Source organism: Macrobrachium nipponense, chromosome 26 (genome assembly GCF_015104395.2).
Source record: "Macrobrachium nipponense isolate FS-2020 chromosome 26, ASM1510439v2, whole genome shotgun sequence".
NCBI classification, from domain to species: Eukaryota; Metazoa; Arthropoda; class Malacostraca; order Decapoda; family Palaemonidae; genus Macrobrachium; species Macrobrachium nipponense.
This window is the reverse complement of record NC_087215.1, coordinates 32278788-32292371: the sequence shown is the minus strand read 5'-3', so window position 1 is coordinate 32292371 and position 13584 is coordinate 32278788. Positions and strand designations below refer to the sequence as shown.

The following is a 13584-nucleotide window of genomic DNA, read 5'->3' as shown; positions in this document are numbered from 1 at the left end:
GATTTCTCTCTCTCTCTCTCTCTCTCTGTCCCTTTGTCTCATGATCTGTTTTATGATACTTATAGTCTGCTGCTGAAATGCATACCATTCAATGTGATTTGTCACCTTTTTTAAATTTGTTAATTTTTTTTCCCTTTTTGTATTGATTCCAGAGCGTTTTGACCATCATTGCCCTTGGGTGGGTAACTGCGTTGGTAAGAGAAATTATAGGTACTTCTACCTTTTTATCTTATCGCTTGCATTCCTCTGTGTCTTCATCTTTTCATGTGTCATCGCTCACCTTGTCATGTGTAAGTAATGTTTTAGCTGTTTTTAAAGATTAGATGTAAATTGCATAAATTTTGCATTGCTTATGCCTACTTGAAAATAGATTATATGCCAACAAAAGTCCTTAAACCTGCACATAGTTAGGGCTGTCACTTATTTATCCCCAGATCTTTTTCCTTCAGTTAGATTTTTAAATTTTCTACTTCTGCCTTGTAACACTGATGTAGTCTCCTTAATTTCATATGATTTGCCTTGCCTTACTTCATCTGTTCATGAGAAGAGTGCCATAATTTCATTTTACAGTTTGATTGGGGAATATCCCTCGCTCACCTATTGTCACCAAGTATCTTTTCTTTGGATGTTTTAGTTCTTCAGTAGACGATTGGGTTGCGTACTTGCTTATCAATCTGGTAGTCCAAGTTTGGTTCCCTCTGCTGCCAGTGAGAAGCCAGAGGAATTTATTTTTGGTGATTAGAAATTCATTTCGCGATATAATATGGTTCGGATCCCACAATAAGCTGTAGGGCCCGTTTTAAGTAACCAATTGTTTCCTAGCCACATAAGTAAAAATCTAATCCTTCAGGCCAACCCTAGGAGAGCTGTTAATCAGCTTAGTGGTCTGGTTAAACTAAGATATACTTAACTTTGGATGTCTTGAGAAGAGGACATCTTGCTGTGGTGTGTGTCTGTTTCTTTCTCACTGAACCCCGCAGGTGGTTAATGCCCTCAGTGCACCACGTCGTCAGTGAACCTTGTGGTGCACTGTAGACATTACTTAAGGTTCTTTGCAACATCCCTTTGGCCCCTAGCTCCAACATCTTTCATTCCTTTTACTGTACTGCCATTCATATTCTGTTTCTTCCATCTTGCTTTCCACCCTCTCCTAATAATTATTTCATAGTAAAACTGTGATGTTTTCCTCCTGTTACACCTTTCAGACCTTATTGTCAGTTTCCCTTTCAGCATTGAATGACCTCAAGTCCCATCTCTTGGTCTCTGGCCTAAATTCTTTATTCCTTCCTTTCTCTGACTGAATATTGGGAGGATATGGATTTTCTTTTGTTTTGGCTGTTTGTTTGATTTATTATATGTTCCGACACGCAATACAAACACTCGGTCCTTTAACAGTAGGAATGTACTTATGGCGTAGCTGGAATTATGGCTGTTGAATCTTGAGCAAGGTAGTTAGGCAGTAACTACCGTGGGGCAGGCTAGCCTGCCCTTATATAAACACTCCACTTTGCTTTCGGCCGTCTTCCAATGAAGACGTGTGTTTGTGAGCTCCGGCTGACTGGTTGTTGATCCTTTTTCCCGGTGGGATCCTTTTGGTTTATTTTTTGTATTTAAATAATTATGCATTTACGGTGTTTGGTATTAATACTAAACAAAGGTTTATCCTTGGTTTTTCAATTAATATACAAACCCACTTTTTGTGATAGCCTGCGTAACCGCCCCTCTACTTGTGTTAGAGTCAGCGGCTAAGGTATGCCAACATATTTACATTCTTTCGCCCTTTAACACTGGCTCAGACCTGCATGAGGACGAGATATGTATTTATCGTGAGGATGAGACATGTATTTAACGTAAGTGATATTGATCCTGTAACGGGACATGTATTCATCCGGAAATTACGCTTACGCTTGGGAATTACCGAGGGAACTTCAAAGGTTTGTCCGTGTTTTGTTGTTATGGTAATTTCTCTTCTCCTTCTTCCTTTCACTTACTATCAGAAGAAGGTAGAAGGATGGGCGTGCGGTGTTGATGTTGGGGGATCTCCTCTCACTTTTTTTCCTTATTTTATCCTAACCTTGTAATTGTACCTATGACTCGTAGCATGTTGCGTACCGATCCTCGAATGTGTGTACTGATCCCCTGTTGATAATCATATTCATTACCACTACTACCCAGGAGTTATGTCACTGGACGAAGCTGTCGCGCTGCCCTGTGAGGTTTATCTACTCCTGATGGTAGAAGTCTGGCAGAAGGTGGAACCGAAGAGGAAGAGAGCTTGTCAAGTGTCGTCATCCTCCTCTTCGAGATCATCATATCTTCATGCGTCCTCCGCTTCGACTTTTAAGGCTTTGCTCTAAAAGATAAGGTGGTCTCCCCCCTTAAGAAGTCTCGTCACGGGACTTCTAAGGGTCTGTCTCACTCCGGTGAGACAGGTGGGTCTTCCGCTGGTCCTCCTGTTCCTTCAGGAACGGTGCCTGTCTCTCCTTCCTTGGGGAGGAAGCAGACGGTGACCATAGAGGTACTGGCCTCTGCTGGTATCTCCTCTCCCGGTTCCGAAGGTTCCACCTCCGGACCGGGAACCGTCTCGGCCGCCCGCTTGCGAGCGTTACCGAGTATACAGTCACCTACAGGTGACCGTGCAGCCAGCGTCCAGACTGCTAAGTACGCTCACTGTGTCAGGACCCAAGCACGGAGCGGAAGATGGTAGGAGTCGCTCGGGTGACTCGCCAGACCGGCGATCAAGCGCCTCAGTGGTGTGGTTGATATGGTGTTTACTTCCCACCTCGGTGGTCGCGGGTTCGATTTTCGGCCATTCCATTGAGGAGTGAGAGATGTGTATTTCTGGTGATAGAAGTTTACTCTCGACGTGGTTCGGAAGTCACGTAAAGCCGTTGGTCCCGTTGCTGAATAACCACTGGTTCCATGCAACACCATACAAACAAACAAACAGACAGGCGATCGCTCTCGCAGCGATCATCCGGTGCCCAGGGTTGACGTGACTTTCCCGCGGGTCCATGCACGCAGAGACCGGTAGAGGTGGGCCATCCAGCCCTCTTTTAATTAATCCTTTTCTTTCAGAGAGGTTTCGGCCTCAACGAGGACTTGGAAGAGTCGGAGGACGGTTTCGGCTGTCGCCTGTCAGGTGCACGCTCAGCCCCACCCAGACGACGGAATGCGACCGACCAGTCTCGGGGGTGGCAGAGGGTGGCAGACGCTTCACCTGCCAGGTAAGTTTCGTAGCCCTCTTCTAGGAAGCGTTCTCTCCACTGCTTCTCCCGCAGGTCCCTCCGGACAGGTGCAGTTGGGCCGTGTTGCTTCCCCAACTGCCCCAACTCCGTCCTGGATGGAGGACCTGTCAGTTGTCCTGAGGAAACTGGCGAAGAGCAAGTCCAGGAAGAAGAGGAAGGTGTCGCCATCGTCTTCTGCTGCCTCTTCCCCTTCGACTTCAGAGGCCCCCAGCCGAAGAAGAAGAAGGTAGCCCCCCCCCCCCCCCAGAAGTCTCGCTCAGAGACCTCTAAGGGTCTGTCCCACTCTGGTGGGACAGCTGGGGCTTCCGCTGGTCCTCCTGTTCCTTTGGGAACGGGGCCCATCTCTCCTTCTGCAAGGAAGAAGATGACGGGGACCGAAGGGGTACCGGCTAACACCACCGGTACCTCCTCTCCTGGCGCCAGGGACCGTCTCGGCTGCTCGTTTGCGAGAAGTACTGAGTGTACGGTCGCCCGCAGGAAGACTGGCGGCAGTCGCTCAGGCGACTCCCGCCAGGCCAGCGATCGCTCTCGCAATGATCTGCCGGTTCCCAGGGTTGACGTGACGTTCCCACCAGACCATTCACGTGGCAAGGCTGGGAAGAGGCCCCTGGCCACCGGGTCCAGCCTCGCCTGGACCTGGTTCAACCTCGCCTGGACCTGGTTCAGCCTCGCCTGGACTTGTGCAGCCTCACCTGGGCGCATCGAGAGGACGGTGGCTCGCTCTCACCGCGTTAGTGGACACTACCAGTCACCTGACCGTCGCTCCCACCGGGACCGGACGGCTCGTATGACTGGTAGCAGCTCCCCTGATGCACGAGACCGTCACTACCGTCCTCGGTCCAACGCTTCTCCGGAAGGAGACCGCTGGTCCAGACCTGCAGCTCGACCGCCACCGTGGTTGGTGATCGCCTGCAGTCCTCCCAGCCTACCGGTTCTGCTGGTAGGCAGGGGAGGAGCGCTCGTAACAGCTCTCCTGAAGAGACTGATGCTCCGTCCTTGGTCCAGCGTTTCTCCGCAAGAAGACCGCCGGTCTAGACTGGCAGCTCGATCGTCACCATGGGTTGGTGATCGCTTACAGTCCTCCCAGCCTACTGGTTATGCTGGTAGGCAGGGGAGGAGCTCTCGTAGCAGCTCCCCTGACACAAGAGACCGACGCTCCGTTCCTTGGTCCAGCGTTTCTCTGCAAGAAGAACGCTGGTCCAGACCTGCAGCTCGATCGCCACCGTGGGTTGGTGATCGCCTGCAGTCCTCTCAGCCTACTGGTTCTGCTAGTATTCCAATGTTATAGCTTTAAAACTAAGTGAGAAGATAGATTTTGAAGGTCAATAACTATAGTTTTGAGATACGGGCGTTCAAAGTTTTTCTTCATATTTTTATAATGACAGTGTTAATAAATAATGATTATTATGAATGTATATTTCTTTTTTGTGTATTGATAAACCAAAACTATTTTATTTATCATAATTTAATCATAAATGATGATCCCTTTGCTCATATATCGTAGCTTGGGGCACTGCATCAGGCAAGACGGGGCACTCCTTCCTACGCAACTCTCTCTCTCTCCTTCACTAACTCGGCTTAGTACGGCGAATTTTCTTCTTCTGTATGTTAGCTAGATGTTTTCCTAGTATTTTCCGTTTTGGCATGATGAAATTCTTGCCGAAACAAAAATAAACAAACTTAAATGCAAGAAAATGTCAAGAGGTGAAATTCAAAGCTGTACTCTCTTTTTACAAAGGCAATGTTAATAAATCATGATTATTATGAATTTCATATTCCTTTTTGGGTATTAATAAACCAAAACTATGTTATTTATCATAAATTAAGATCCCTTTGCGTTTACTTACTACGCAACCCTCCCTCTCTCTCTTCAATAACTACGCTAATATCGCATATATTAGGATATTCTGTAATCATATTAGAGCGAATTTTCTTTGTCTTTATGTTAGCGAGATGTTTTCCTTGTCTTTTCCTCATTGGCATGATGAAATTCTTGCTGAAACATAGATAAACATATGTAAAAGGAAGCGAATGTCAGAGGTGAAACTTGAACGTGTAGTCTACTTGAAGTCTGTGCTAGCACTGAATCATGGTTCAACTTGATACTCCCCTCTGCGACCCACGGAATCTCTACAGATGCCATTTCTCACAATTTCTTTGACAATAATTATCAAGATTTACGATAACAGAAGAAATGTTGCATTTTCTTCTACGGATGAATGTTTTAGGCTTATTGAGTTATGTTTACTAATTACCCTGTAACTACGAAAGTAAGAGGAATTTTGACGAAATATTTCGTATACGTATTCTCAATTGCCATATGAAGCCCATGAATTTTTTCATGACTGCATTTTTTTCCCTATACCCCCATATGTAAGGGTTCCGGCCGGCCCCCTTAAGCTTAGGAAGTGAGTTGAAGCTCATCTTAGTAACACTACCGACTTCTACATCATAAATCAAGTAATATTCGGATATGTGTGATGTTCAGCTTCTTTTAATGTTTGAACCCACTTTTTTTTTTACCTAATAATCATGAATTTGTGAAATACTTAGTAAAGTTCAAGATCAGATATCTAAGCACTCCAGAAATACTCGTAGACCAGGCTATAATGTACATCAGAATAGTAATCTACATGTCGCACATGATGCATGTGCTTGAAATTTAATTACATTAAAAATAAAACAATACTCTGTGAAGATGGACAACAAAATTGTAAACATAAAACATTGAGCTATGATTTGCACAGTCATAAATTTAAAATGATCAAAAAATGGAAAACATGAAACATACTGAAATGGTGATCAATTCAGGTAAAAGAATTTGGTATTTTATTACTAGCACATGACACTTGTCAAAACTTTTATAATTCAAATGCTCATCCAGGCACATGTTAATTTAATCTTTTGACTTATAGGATGCTGTAAGAGGGTATAACACTTGTATGCTCTTCAAAATCAGTAACGGAAGGGAATAAAAGACTAAATAATAAACAATAAACAAAGAAAAGTTTTCTTTATTTTTACTAAAAGATCTTCCACCACTGTATATTAAGGTCCATTTCTTTTGATAATTTCATGCCCTCATCAGGTGAACCCCATAGGTGCAAGTGCTGTCAGTGCACTTCATGCTGTCGGCATTACTTAAGGTTCTTGGCAGCATGCCTTCTGCCCCTAGCTGTAACCCCTTTTGTTCCTTTTACTTTCATATTCTCTTTCTTCCATCTAACTTTCCACCCCTCCTAACAATTGATTCACAGTGTAACTGTGAGGTTTTCCTCCTGTTACACTTTCAAACCTTTTACTGTCAATGTCTGTTTCAGCATTTGAAATATATACCTCATAGGTCTAGTGCTTTGCCTTTGGCCTAGATTCTATAATCAATTCAATTCATCAGATGAATTCCAACTTTTCAATGTGCACTATTTTGCTGCAAGCAGAGAAGTTAGTGTCAGGTGTACTGTGTTGCTTATGTCATGGCTAGTGTTAGTCCATGGTTTTGTCTGTAATTTTTTCCAATTCCAATTCTTACCTTTTTTTTCTGAAGTCTGTCTGTCTTCTAAAAATACATAAGTTGTGCGTAGAGTACATAGAGGAGCCTTTATTCAATGTATCAGAATTAGGAAAGTTTGGAGGATATGGTGCTTAAATCCAAAGTAATTTTTTTTTTTTCAAGAGTTTATATCTGTTTTTTCTCCTGGATACTACAAGTATGAGATAGTGAAGTGTTGTGTACATTGAATATTAGTTTTGGGTTTGTTCCTTTGATTCAGTCTGCCAGATAAGTCTCTCAGTTTATGTCCTCCTTGGACAAAGAAACTCACTTACTGTGCTCATCCTCGCAAAAAACAGTACTATTTCACAACATCTGTTATGTGTAGAGCAATTACTTGATTATGAATTTCTTTTTTCTGGACTGATATATTTAATCTGTAAAAAAAACTGGTATGTTGAAGTCTGTTAACCCTTATGCTCCATAGGTAGTGAATTTTTGCTGTAGCCAGAAGATGGAGGCAATATAGCAATATATTTTTTTTTAAATAAAACTGTATAATAATTATATATCAATAAAGACCTGAAGTGTATAGTGAAAGTAGTAAAACTCAGGAATTCTCTAAAAACAAAAACCATAATTAACCGAAAACATTAAAAAAAAAAGCCTAAAATAACCTCACAATAAAAAATGACAGCCAAAAACAAAATCCCCCCAATACAAAATATATAAACTAAGCTATATTTGTGCTCATTTTATGATGTAGTATTTCATTGGAAAACAAAAAAAATTGTGTTATGATTGCATCATCATATATTTTGTTAGACTGTGAAGGAAAATAAACTTTCAAAGATCATACTCTTCCTTCCCTTGAGGAGCATAGTCAGAGCCCTGAAGAATGTAAGCAAATGTAGTCTAGGCTGGAACTGAAAACAAAACAATTTTATACTAAAGGAAAGGAAATATCAAAGCAATACATCTACTCTGTCTATTCTTCATATATTCATTAGTATATACAAAGCATATTAACTAGATATTCAAACTGCTTTATTAACAAAATAACATTAAAAAGAATTCACAAACTTTCATCACACATCTGCAGATTTACATGAACAAAAGGTTGCTTCCGTCATGTCAAGAAGAAAATTAAAATATGATTGGCTGGCAGGTTGCCATAGAAACTTTACAGCCAATGATAGTCCTCTACTTCTATTCTAAAAATACATCACTGTCAGATGTTAACATCAGGCAAAACTCCGGAAGAAGTTGGACTGCCACGATTGTGGCAATTCAACTTTTGCTGGCAAAACCTCGCTCATGGCATTTCGGACCATAGGGGTTGCATTGAAGTGCCAGTGTAATAAAAAGCAAATGATTTTATTTGTCAGGAAGGGAGGCATAATATGATTAAATTTTTATTGAATGTTAAAATGGTAATGGCTTAGGAATTTTAATTTATAATACATAATAGTACAGTACAGTAAAGACCCGGACCTCAATCGTATTAGAACTCGAAATAATCGGATTTCAACTGAAAATTTTGAGTAAATGTTGCACTTGAGCTCAACCAAAAATCTAGAAACTGACCCAAGAAATCATATGATTTTTGTAAACAAAAGTGGTTTGGTCAGTAGCCGCTAATAGGCATTGTTCCCATGCTCATTTGGCGAGGAAAACGGTAAGAATCACAATAAATGAACTTAAGATTATTGATAATTATAATGTAAGAGGCATCTGTGACAACCTTAAAATGCTGTTAGATTTTTAATAATAGGTTAACGCTTAAAGTGTCGATAGTTGTATCATTAGTTGACTACAGTCACAACTATCACAAACTATGATACTAAACAAAACATTTGTAACCTAATAATGGTAAAATCCATAGGTTATTCAAGTGAATCACTAGTGATACAACTTTTGATACTGTAAACAAAACAACTCATTACAACAATTACCGTGGATAATTACCATGATTAGACGTTAGGATGATCGAGCTCTCACTTGGTTACAAGTGTAGGATCTCTATCTGTAATTCTAAAAACTGAAAAGGTCTATAAGCCTTAACATGAATATTTTCTGGAGAAAATTATAATTTGAAAAATTTAAATGTATTTTACAGATTATAAGCATTGTCATCGTATGCCATTTGCATTTGATATTGTTTGCATTCTCAAAATCTCAGCTGATTGAGCTATCAATATCTTCATTGCCATTACACGTGGCTGGTAGAAGATATGTCATTTATATTCTTTCTTGTAAATTAACAAAGTTGGGTTAAAAGTGGCACAATATACTTGATTGTATAAGCGTTGAGTGTGATTTCCCAAGTTTTGACCATCAGTTTTGCCTGTGCTTTTTTCTTCTTTTTATAGAGTTGTGCTGGACTTCAAGCCTTGTTTACTAAGGGGCAATATTTTCTTGGCATTATTTTATAATTAAATTACGAGAAGTGTTTTGCGATATCGAAAGCTCCCCAGTTATCCTTAATATCGGGATTCTTTCCAATTTAAAGGAATACATTTATGAGGATCTACTTCCAATGGGTATTACTCTGCCAATAATTCAGTCACATTATAAAGCAAAAGTGCCTATGAAAAGTGCCTCTATTTCACAAGGATATTTTACAAGAAAAAATTTAATATATGACAAACAGAAAAATAGTTTGAAGTTAATTTGTATACAGTATTCCAATAGACTGTATGATGGTTTGTTTACGTTTGTTTCCAGCTGCTCGTGGCCACTAGCAAGCGACTTAACTTCAGGAATTTTTTTTTTTAAGTTTATGATAGCAGACATAATTTGGTTTATTTTCAATATTTTATTAATTTCCTGTAAGAGTTAGAATTGAGTTTCAATGCTTTATTAGTAGCAACAATAATTATGCCTGCCCTTTACAGGACATACTACGTACCTAGCCTAGCCTATGGTGTACAGTCAACCATCGTATTATGGCCGAATTGGGCGTACGTAGGGCAGCTATTTTACGACTATATATTTAGAAATAAAAAAAATGCCTTGAATGGTACATTATTTAACATTGAACTTATTTAATTGTAATTTATGTGTATTTATGGGTAATGTTTTGTATAAAAAGGCAAGGTTAGGGTAATAACTGGTGGTCAAGAATGGATTAATCCATTTTCAGTTATTTCTTATGGCAAAAATTCATTCAGATTTCGACAGAATTGCATCTCGTCGATTCTTCTGGTACGAATTAACATTGAGGTCCAGGGCTCTACTGTAAATTATAATAATACAGTTCAAAAATGTTGGGTGGGGTGGGGTGGGGTGGGAAATACCCCATAACCATAAAACTACAATGAATTTTGATGTAACACTGCATATCCAGATTGTAGAATACCAAATGACACTATAGAAAAACTTACTTTACTCCTTTTTCTAAGTGTCCTCATGTTTTGACTGATTATTTTTTCTTTTATTAATTTTATATTTATAGTTGAAGACTTTAATCAAATGCTTTTCCAACAGTCATGAACAATGAAAATAAAACCTTCATGGAGGCCATCCAGCTACATCCAGCATCCGTCATTGAGTGCGTCATCTGCTTTTTCTCAGTCTGGTCCATTCTAGGCCTGGCTGGATTCCATACTTATCTTACCACTTCCAACCAAACCACCAATGAAGATGTAAGTTTGTCCAACCTTATCACATCCAACCTACCTGATAGGGAGAGTATCTGCCTTTTGAAGATAAAAAATTGGCTCCTTGAAATTATGAGAGAAATGTTCTCATACTGTTAATCAACAGATTACTGTACATGTCAGAGAGTCAGTTAAGGCAGGGAAACTGGTTCAAGTTGAGGTGTAGTCATCTATAGGTTTCGACCTGGAGATGGGATGAATATTCTATTCCATCTGACTACAACTACTGAAATTAAGATAGGCAGTCAGAACATGGTCTCTAAATAGAGGGCAATAGTTTTGTGTAGTATATGGAAGTTAGCACATACTTTCAAACATTTTGGTAAATAGTCTCTCCATTGATTAAATGTTCATATACTAGGTTGTTAAGATATTTGCATAATTCTGTGCTCTTGACATGTTGAGTGATAGATGGTCATACAATAACTAAAATAATTAAAAATGATTTTGCTTCTACACTCATGATAAAATTTTAGCTCTTATTCATCTCCCCTTTATTTTTGGACAGATCAAAGGCTCGTTTAGTTCTCGTCGAGGACAAGCTAACTTTAATCCATATGGTTACGGCAACTTCTGCCTCAATTGCTTGGCAGTGCTTTGTGGCCCTGTCCAGCCAAGCCTTATTGGTAAGGTTGATAATGTTTTAAGACATATAAAAGAAATTAATGTGTATTTGAAAATCCAGTGTTAATAAATTTGCATTAAATGTCAATGACTGGAAAGAATTTTATATATTTTATTCTGTGTACAGTCGACCCCCAGTATGTGCGGACTCACCTATTGGCAGATATTTTACAGACCATATACTATACCATTATTTGCAGAAAATTCACCAATTTTTTCTATTTTTTACTGAGAAATATTCACAAATTATTGTGTTTTCATGTAATTTTCATGACTTAAGTGCACTTTTTGTAATAAAACTATTAAAATACTCTGTTATAAGCATTTTTAGAGGGCTTTTTTGTATTTTAACTATCAAAATAGGCAGTTCTGAGCCTTTGTGGAGGGGTTTTAAGTTTTTGCAGATTTTAGGTATGGGGGGGTCTGGTAGCCATCCCACACAAATATGGGGGTCTACTGTACCTTAATCTCTCTCAAAGTGAGTTTTAACCTTAATAAATCACTCCTGTTAGACTTTAGATTGAACTTGCATCCAAGAGCCACACATGATTTTAATATTGCTGTATCATCAATTTTAATAGGTTGACATAATCTACAACAATAATACTTTTTTCCATTTTTTAATAATTTATTATATTTCAGATCGTCGAGGTGTGGTAACGTTAGAGTACCTCTCCACAACGCAGAATAAAGTGCCGGAAAACCAGGTATCCTCAAGAAGTTATGGCACTGTGCACACCACTCAGCCTACGGTAAACTAAACTAGTACCTTTATGTTCTCCTCAACTCGATCTTTGAATCCTACTTTTAGTATTTCCTACATTTTCTGTCTGGTAAACTGAATTTGTTGAAGGACGTCAATATCAGTAGTAGTTCTGTATGATTTTGAGGCTCCTCAGACGCCACCGTGAAGGTTATCACTCTACCTAGAGTGAGGTCTTTCTTCCTTGCTTCAGTTATGCATGTTATAAGGACCATGAGACAATTTTGGTCACCCAAGGAGCTTTAGTCTTTAGAATTGGATATGATAATTGTCTTCTGCAGCCTAACTCCAGTGTTGTTACAAGTCTTCTGGGAGGCATCAGACAGCGATCTCATTTTTAATGTAACGAGGAAGGATGTCTTGAATATTTTTGTAGCCTAATCTTTCCTATATGCAACAATCATGTAATCTACCCACCTGTTCACGTTCCTTGGCCCCAGTATAATCCAACTAGAGACTTTGAACAACAATACAATCAGATTTACAACCCTTAAATATTGAAAAAAGGGAGAGCTCTCATAGACAACTCAACAACCATAAGCCTCTCAGTTCCTTGCTTTTCTGTTTGTTTACATTTCCACCCCATGTCACCGCCATCTTGTGTTCTATGGGGTCACTTCCTATGACGTCACAACACAACACAACACAGCACAATTTCAATACATACTTAAGACATCTTATAAAATTAAAGATATGTTTCTCATACATTGAATAACACCCACATTTCATCAATAAAGAAAATAAAAATAAAATAAAACTTGACTAAACTGATGTATAATCACATTTAGCTCCTCCCTCCCCTCCAACCTCTTCTATTCTAATCCCCTTCTAATCTCCTTTATTCTCCAACTCTTTACCCTCTACATAATTTCTAATATTTTCCCCTGAAACTCCTGCTTTAGTTAATACATCAGCTATTTGATAGTTTCCTTTTATCCATCTCACCTTCATTGCCCCATATTCTATTGTTTCTCATATTGCTGCAATATCTCTTCCCACAAATGTTTGAAATATATCAATCTTTCTATGGCCTCCCCCACACTCACAGCTTCTGCTTCAATGGTGGATTTTGCTATTCTCCAGGATTTTCAGGACTTTCACCAAATAAGACCTCTCCTCTTACCATCGATTAAGGATGTAACAAAACCCAATCGAGTAAGGCCATCTTCTATATTCCCAAATGAAGCATCTGCATAGGCTACCCAATAAATCTTCTTCCAATTCACTTATTATAACTTTTTCATTATGTTCTTAGTTTTTCTCACAATTTTAATAAGCTTTTTCATATCTTATTAGGGCTTTAACCATCTTTAGTGCTTTAACCATCTTTAGTAGGAGGCTTGGTTTTTCTTTTCCTGTGGGGAATTGAACTCTAGACTGACAGGTGGTTTGGGCATGCTGATGGAGTCTCAGTCTAGCTTGTTGAGTAGCTACCTTTTAACTCAGTATGTTGTCTCATCTCTGCGTCAGCCTAGAGAAGTGGAGGCGCCAACCTAGCAAGTTTGTGAAGCCAGATTTAAGGTTTTCGCGCCAGCTGGAGGTTAGCGAGGAAGAGAGTTAACTCATTTATGATGCTGCAGGGTAATGTCCTCATGCTTATTCTAACTTGGTTTGGAAGAAGTGAGGACACTTTTGTTTCCTGTCTGCTTATGCAGCTCAGGTTAAGGCGATAAGGGAGTATCTATTGGTACTGTCTTTTTTATACCTTTTGGAGATAAGTGCAGATCTCAGGTTCTAGTTGATGGACAATTGCAACCCCCTTGCATGCTTGGAGAGACTTGGGACCAGTACCTTACA

General features: G+C 39.6%; 1 protein-coding gene across 5 annotated transcripts in view; it reads left to right on the top strand.

Annotated features, from left to right (window-relative positions):
- The window catches only part of LOC135200158 (palmitoyltransferase ZDHHC18-like), a 98491-nt gene that overhangs the window by 30990 nt on the left and 53917 nt on the right, over positions 1-13584 (top strand). For all 5 annotated transcript variants that reach the window (XR_010311219.1, XM_064228513.1, XM_064228511.1 and 2 more), the window contains exons 5-8: positions 153-290; positions 10228-10385; positions 10909-11026; positions 11667-11776. Coding sequence is in view for 4 of the 5 variants with exons in the window: in XM_064228513.1 (XP_064084583.1) it covers positions 153-290; positions 10228-10385; positions 10909-11026; positions 11667-11776 (524 nt within the window). In the remaining variant the exon portion in view is untranslated. The remainder of the gene's footprint in view (positions 1-152; positions 291-10227; positions 10386-10908; positions 11027-11666; positions 11777-13584) is intronic.